The 7,206-nt window shown below is 30.5% G+C and overlaps 1 protein-coding gene across 1 annotated transcript; it reads left to right on the top strand.

Moving 5' to 3' along the window:
• Window positions 1–4,408: 4,408 nt before the first annotated feature.
• Window positions 4,409–6,682, top strand: LOC113855634 (scarecrow-like protein 3). The gene is made up of 2 exons (XM_027487265.1): window positions 4,409–4,418; window positions 5,364–6,682. The coding sequence occupies exons 1-2, from the start codon at window positions 4,409–4,411 to the stop codon at window positions 6,680–6,682; spliced, it is 1,329 nt and encodes a 442-aa protein (XP_027343066.1).
• The last annotated feature ends 524 nt before the right edge of the window (window positions 6,683–7,206 follow it).

Raw genomic sequence — 7,206 nt, 5'->3', positions numbered from 1 at the left:
TTATATTTTTATTTTATTTTAATAAATTATATTAATATATTTTATTTTATATTTATTGAATCAATATAAAATTCATTATTTTTAAGTGGTATCATATATTAAATTTTATTTTTATGTGAATGCATGTATTATAGGTGATTTTTCTATTTCTACATCAAGATGACAAAAATTTGTGTTAATATTGACATACTAAATTTTTTATTATCATTTTATTGCAGGATTTCAATGATATGCATATTTTTAAAAATATTGATATTAGAAGATCTGTGATTTTTTGAGTTTGATAATTTGAAGAATATATCTCAAAATTTGGCTAACAAAATTAAAGAGTAACATGATAAATTTAAGTTTTTAAATATTTTTTTCTTATTTTATCCTTTTTTTTTTGTTTTCCATCCAATTTAATTGGATCTGACTTAGACCAACATTCATTGGTTTCTTATTTTATCCTTTAACTAAAGTTACTTTTTAATTAAATTTTAGAATGGTATTTATTATTGTATTTCAATTATGAATAATGTATTGCTAAGACATGATTTGTATTACATTTCTTATCCCCAATTGTAAGAGAAATGTTTCTTTCAGGACATCAAAATTTCAAATGCAAAGGTTGTTATAAAGAGGTTGATTATCCAATAATAAGTTAATGAATTTGTTTTATAGTTTTTTAAAATTAAGTTATTATTTTTTTAAAATTTTATACATAATAAGTTTTGTCTTGTGCTTGATGTCAAATATTCTACTAATTCAATTGTATATATCTTATTTGACAAAATTGTTGAATAATTAACAAAAGTAAAGTTAAAGGATCTCACTACAACGTTTAAATTGTAAGTAAATATATAAAAATTTAACTAACTTAAAAATATAATCATATGATTGATTATATAAATAAAACAATTAAAAATATATTCATATGTTTATGTGATAAGTGTTTTTATAAGAGAATGATGATGATTCAAACTTGTTTCTACAACTTTTAAATATTATAATCATTTACATATTTTCTAAAAATAAGTACTTTAAAAAATTGTAGAAGACAAAGTTTCATAACAACAAAATTTTTATATAATATGAAAAGGAAAAACTTTATTTTCATTATTTTGATATTTATAAGGTGAGAATAAAGAGAATTTGAACAATACAAGTTTAAAAAAAAAAGCTTAAAAATAATAAGTTTTATTTTTAATTGTAAAAACACTAAATTTACCTTAAAAAAAATTAATGTATAAATTTATATGGTATCAAAATTTCTTAAAATTTTAAAATGTTACCACATTTTGTGATCATCATCGATATAGAAGCGGAAATGGTACCACCAATTTGGTATCCCCTCTATGACATGTTGCCATCACCAATGTTAAGTTTTTGTGGTAATGTTGCGGGCGATCTTTGGTGTTAGAAAAAAAGCTTATTCTTTTAGAACTTAGGTAACATCACACTATCACTTAACATAGCATGTTAATAAAAAATATTTACCAGACGTTTGTTAACATCAAGGAATTAATTTTTTGACATCCAAGAAATTAACAAGATAATTTAAAAGTAAAAAATTGAAATGCCCCATTCTTACTATCCCATGAACTAATTGTAAGTTTACTCATTTATATTGCATTTATTGAAATAAAATTTATTTTTGACTGAAATTAGCTAGTCAGACGTTATCAGTAATACAGAATTTTGGATCTTTTTGAAGCGTACTTTACCAAAGCATGTTTTCTTTTCATTAAAATGTTAAAGCAAATAACATACTTGTGCCGAAGGTCACATAATTAACGAGGCTAATGCGCTGAAAATCATGTGGTAAAGCAAGCATTCTCAACGCCCTTAAAAGAATCCCTCACAAATTCTGAAATAATAAACTGCCTTTCATATCATATACTCTCACCATTTGGAACTGGACTTTAGCACGTTTAAAACTTACTTTAGTGCAAAAATTTCAACTAAAGAAACAGAGTTCGTGATAGATTAAACCTGAATCCAAACACATTCCACAAGACTCGAATTAGTTCAGAATATGATACAAAACACATACCACAAAATATTAAATGAAGCACTAAAATTTGGGTTTCCAAATATAGCAGGTTAGTGCCAGTCTAAGTTCAGTTAGGAGATTCAACAAACAGGTTGCACACACTTTTATTGAACAAAGTAAATGAATAAAATGAAATGAAAATCAGTGTTTGTTATCTGGAATATTAGGGTCTGGCGAGGCAGTGGTAGCGGCATCGTGCTGTTGCTCGGCGTTCATGAGTGTTTCGAGGTCCCTTAATCTGTTGCTTATCACATTGGTAACGAGTACTGCCACACAAAATTGAGTCATATCATTGTAAGTTCAATAATCGAAGGTATTGAAAAATTGAGGGATAAAGAGAGGAAGAAAGACTACTGGCGGCAGTTCCGAAGGTCCAAAGCCATAGGATCTTCACGCCAGGGCTCTTCGGTTCCCGCATCATCAAGTTTTGCAATGCATATGCTACAATTTTTCGGGGGAAAAAAGAAGAAAATGGGCCCTACTCAGTTGCATTGGGCTCTGATTGGATACAAGTGCGGCCCAATTCTTTTTTTCTTTTCCTAAATACACCACCCTTCAACTTAAAAAATAAAAATAGACACCACCTTATCTTTTGTTAAAAAATTTACTCTAAAAACACTCTCAAAACTATTTTTCTTCTCTTTTCCAAAAAAATAAAATAATAAATTTAAAGATGGAAGACTTTTGAAAACTTAATTCTGATAGCTGTTAAAATAAATTTTTGAAATTCAAAGAGCTTTCAAGATTAAATTTTTAGAATTAATTTATATATACTTTTAAAATAAATTTTTAGAATTGTGTTCGTTACCATTTCCAGAAGTAACTTGTCGAAAGTGTTGTTAAATAATATTCCATAAGTTTACTTTTAAGAGTAGTGTCAAATAAATGAATATAATAAATTTGAGAAGGATAGCAAATATATGGGTATTTTGTAAAAAGTTAAAGGTAAATTGAATAAAAAAAAAGTGATGAAAGCTTAAAAGTTCGTTTTGCCTATTAAAGTAGTTAAAATTTCTAAAAATTTAAGAGATGTTATATTTGTTGCTAGTTTGGTGTAAATAAGTGATATTGTCTTAATTTTTTCTTTATTTTTATTTTTAGGATTTTATAAAAGCACAGTCCAAAGAAAATGACTGAAAGGAGACAATTTTTGACATTGCACGGGCCTCATTTACAGAAAGCAACAACTCCTCACGAGGTTTCTTACATAATCGTAGTGAGACCTCGCTCACTGTCAACGAACAATTCCAAGGAACATTTTTGGTGTAAGGTCATGCTAGAAAATTGAGTGAGGTCACATAAAGATTTGAGAGTTTTATGTGCATAAAAAGAGGCAAAAAGATTTGGTTGTAATAATTGAAAATTAAACAAATTAACTAAAAAAGCTGATTGAGTGATTCAAACCATTCGTTAATTATAATAAAAATTACCTTAATTATTATGTTGGGGAGTGAGTGCTATTGTAACTTAAGTTTTGGTATATGATAGTATTTGTTTCATTCTTGTTCCCTGGTTATCGCTTTTGGTTAATTTAGAACAGCTAAACGAGATTCTTTTGTTATCTTTTGTTTTTCGTTTTTCCGCAAGTTGTATTTTATCTTATATGTCATGAAATCCTGTTGATTAAGCTAGTGACAAAATCCTAAACAGATAAATTGCTGGTGAATCAATTTAAGTTACAAGATATCCACAAAAATATACTGCATAGAAGAATGTTATTGGTTGCATTGTTGCATAGAGAGTGCAAGATTTGGCATCAACTTCCAATGTGAGAATAAGCATATGAAAACATCATAAACGCATTTTCCTCTCAACTTGAGCTCTTGACTTAGTAATTTGTTTTCTCCTTTGTCCAAGGAGAAGTCCCCTAGTAGAGGGGTTAGCCTCCAACATGAATCCAATATTGTTTTGGAGGATCTTCCTAAGCTTTTCCTTGCTATCCTCATCATCAACCACTAGGAAACAACCATAGCCCGTTTGAACATGCTTGTATTTGACAATGATTCCTATTCTGGCCAGCACACATATCTTCTACTCTAACATGGAAACAACTTTGTCCAGAAGAGGCTCTGCATTTCCAAAATTCCATCTCATTTGTTGCTTGTGAATATGCAAATAAATTTGAGGTGACATTATCAACCACTTCTCTTGTCCATTCTAGGGACACTCTTCAAGACAAGAGCTTAAATTTAACTAACTTGGTCTATAAAACCCCGCATCACAAAACACTATAGAGCTTCGCATTTAGCTAGAGAACTTTTTAGGACTTTTGATTTGGATGCTCTTAGACCCTTTTTAGGCCTTACCAAGAACTCTAGTTGTTATTAATTTGAAGTTGGTGGTGTGATTTATCATCTGTCCAAGTTTCACCTTATGGACTCAGGTGATAATTTGTTTTATTTTTTATTCTCTCATTTATGAAATTTGTCGCTAAATACAAGGCTTCATCAGAAGTAGAAGGGACATAATGATAGAAACTTTAAAAGCTGACATGCATCACTTTGTATTATAAGAATATGATTGTTCAATAGCTGTTGAATATTTGAGCCTTTCAAGAAGAAGAAATCACAGCATAACATTCCAAGTACGTGAAAACATTGTAGTAAACATATTAGGGTCACTATAAAAATTATGCTTGCTCATTAGAGTTAACAGCCTATTCACCATCTAAAGGATTGTATACTTTTATGGAATTTTTTTATCATTGCTTTAGAAATAGTATTTTACCCTGTAAATTGACCAAGCTATGTCTATGAGAGTTAGATGCATGATAAGTTGATCAATTACTCAAAACGAGATATCTAAGCATTATTATTGTTTACCTTCCTAAATAAAGAATTACGTTTGCTGTTCAATTAACCTTTTTTTTTTTGGGGCAATCATTTGAGTCTAATGAAAGAACAAAATAATTTAACTTTCTTTTTGTAAGAACTTTGCTTGTTTGTTTGTACCTTTTCTACTGAAACGCTTTCTTAATTTTTTTTAAAATTACAATTACAGTATCAATTTTGTTTTTCTAAAACGAGAAATATAAAGTTAGAGCATGATTTACTCTTTAAAATCAATTTTCTATTTTTAAAAATAAAAGTATAGTACAAATTTGTACTATATTTTATTAAAATATCAATTTTGCTAAACTTTTTTTTTCTAAACTACAAAAATAGTAGCCTCAGGAGGAATCACTATTCTTTTTAAGCATAAACAATAAGAGAACAAGAATTATGTGAAATTGGCGTATTGTATTAGGACAATAACGCTTGGTCTAACAATTGCATGGTTTGGGTGGAATGAAAATCTTTTATGTTCTAATTTAGTTAGTATGGAGTAGGTTCACCATACCAGTGGATGAGGGAGCTGAGATGGGACTCTCATGGCTTAAATCCAATAAGCCTTCTTATAGACTGTGCTAAATGTGTAGCATCAGGAAGCATCAAGAATGCGGATATTGGGCTTGAGTACATTTCTCAGATTTCATCTCCTGATGGCAATGCTGTGGAAAGAATGGTCACTTATTTCAGTGAAGCACTTGGTTATAGGATAATCAAACATTTGCCTGGTGTATATAAATCTCTTTATTCCTCAAAAACATCACTGTCTTCGGAAGACATCCTAGTTCAAAAGTACTTCTATGAATTGTGTCCCTTTCTCAAGTTTTCATACATGATGACAAACCAAGCCATTGTTGAAGCCATGGAATGTGAACAGGTGGTTCACATTATTGATCTCCATTGTTGTGAGCCTGCTCAATGGATAGACCTTTTACTAACATTAAAGAACCGTCGAGGAGGTCCACCCCATTTGAAAATCACAGGCATCCATGAAAAGAAGCAAGTTTTAGACCAAATGAGCTTACATTTGATCACTGAAGCTGGGAATTTGGATTTTCCTCTACAATTCTATCCAATTGTTAGCAAATTGGAAGATGTTGACTTTGAAAACTTGCCAGTGAAAATAGGAGATGCTCTTGCAATCACTTGTGTTCTTCAGCTGCATTCTCTTCTTGCTACTGATGATGAAATGGTTGGGAGGGTCTCACCAGCCGCGGCAGCATCGATGAATCTGCACAGAGCAGTGCACATGGGCCAGAGGACTTTTGCAGAGTGGCTTGAGAGAGATATGATCAATGCATATATATTGAGTCCTGATTCTGCTTTGTCACCTCTTTCCTTAGGTGCCTCACCTAAGATGGGAATGTTCCTTAGCTCTATGCGAAAACTCCAACCAAAGCTGATGGTGATTACTGAACAAGAATCAAATCTTAATGGATCCAATTTGATGGAAAGAATTGATAGAGCACTGTACTTTTACAGTGCATTGTTTGATTGCTTGGACTCTACTGTTGTGAGAACATCATTAGAGAGACAAAAACTTGAGAGCATGCTTCTTGGGGAGCAGATAAAGAACATTATTGCTTGTGAGGGAGTTGATAGAAAGGAGAGGCATGAGAAACTCGAGAAATGGATTCCGAGGCTTGAAATGGCTGGTTTTGTTAAGGTTCCTTTGAGCTATAATGGAAGGATTGAAGCAAAGAATCTGTTGCATAGATATAGTCATAAATACAAATTTCGAGAAGAGAATGATTGTTTACTTGTGTGCTGGAGTGACAGACCACTATTTTCAGTGTCAGCTTGGAGTTTTAGGAGGTGAATCTTCATATATATCCTGTAATGTGAAGGACCCTTTTAATTATTTAACATGAAATAATCAACAAGACAAGAAGATGGATGAGTTTTTGTTTTCATCTTTCTTTCTTTCTTAAGTTTTAATTGCTCTATGTATAATGAAATTTATGTTTTTGTTCCCTAGAGTTGCTGGGTGTTTTAATGTAGCCAAACAACAAATCCTTCTTGTATTATTGTTAATGTTAATATCAATTCATTTCTGTACAACATGTTTCACTTTTAGTTCTAACTTGGGTTGAATATCAATTGTATATGTTAAAATTTAATGCATCAAGAATTTTGGTCCAATGTCAATATTTTGCCAGAAACCAATTATTCTTAGTATATATGAATCTATTTCCCAAACAAAAATAAGGATGCTTAATGTTAATTTAAATATGAAATGATGCTGTTGCATAGTTTGAATCTTACTTTTAAGATAAGGTTTAATCGTTAAGAGGCAATGTTTGTGGTAATTTTTTCTATATTTCATATAATTCTTCATCGTTG

The sequence above is a fragment of the Abrus precatorius genome, unplaced genomic scaffold, assembly GCF_003935025.1.
Source record: "Abrus precatorius isolate BTA unplaced genomic scaffold, Abrus_2018 Scaffold11, whole genome shotgun sequence".
NCBI classification, from domain to species: domain Eukaryota; kingdom Viridiplantae; phylum Streptophyta; class Magnoliopsida; order Fabales; family Fabaceae; genus Abrus; species Abrus precatorius.
The sequence above is the reverse complement of the archived record's forward strand: the minus strand, read 5'-3'. Positions and strand labels throughout refer to the sequence as shown.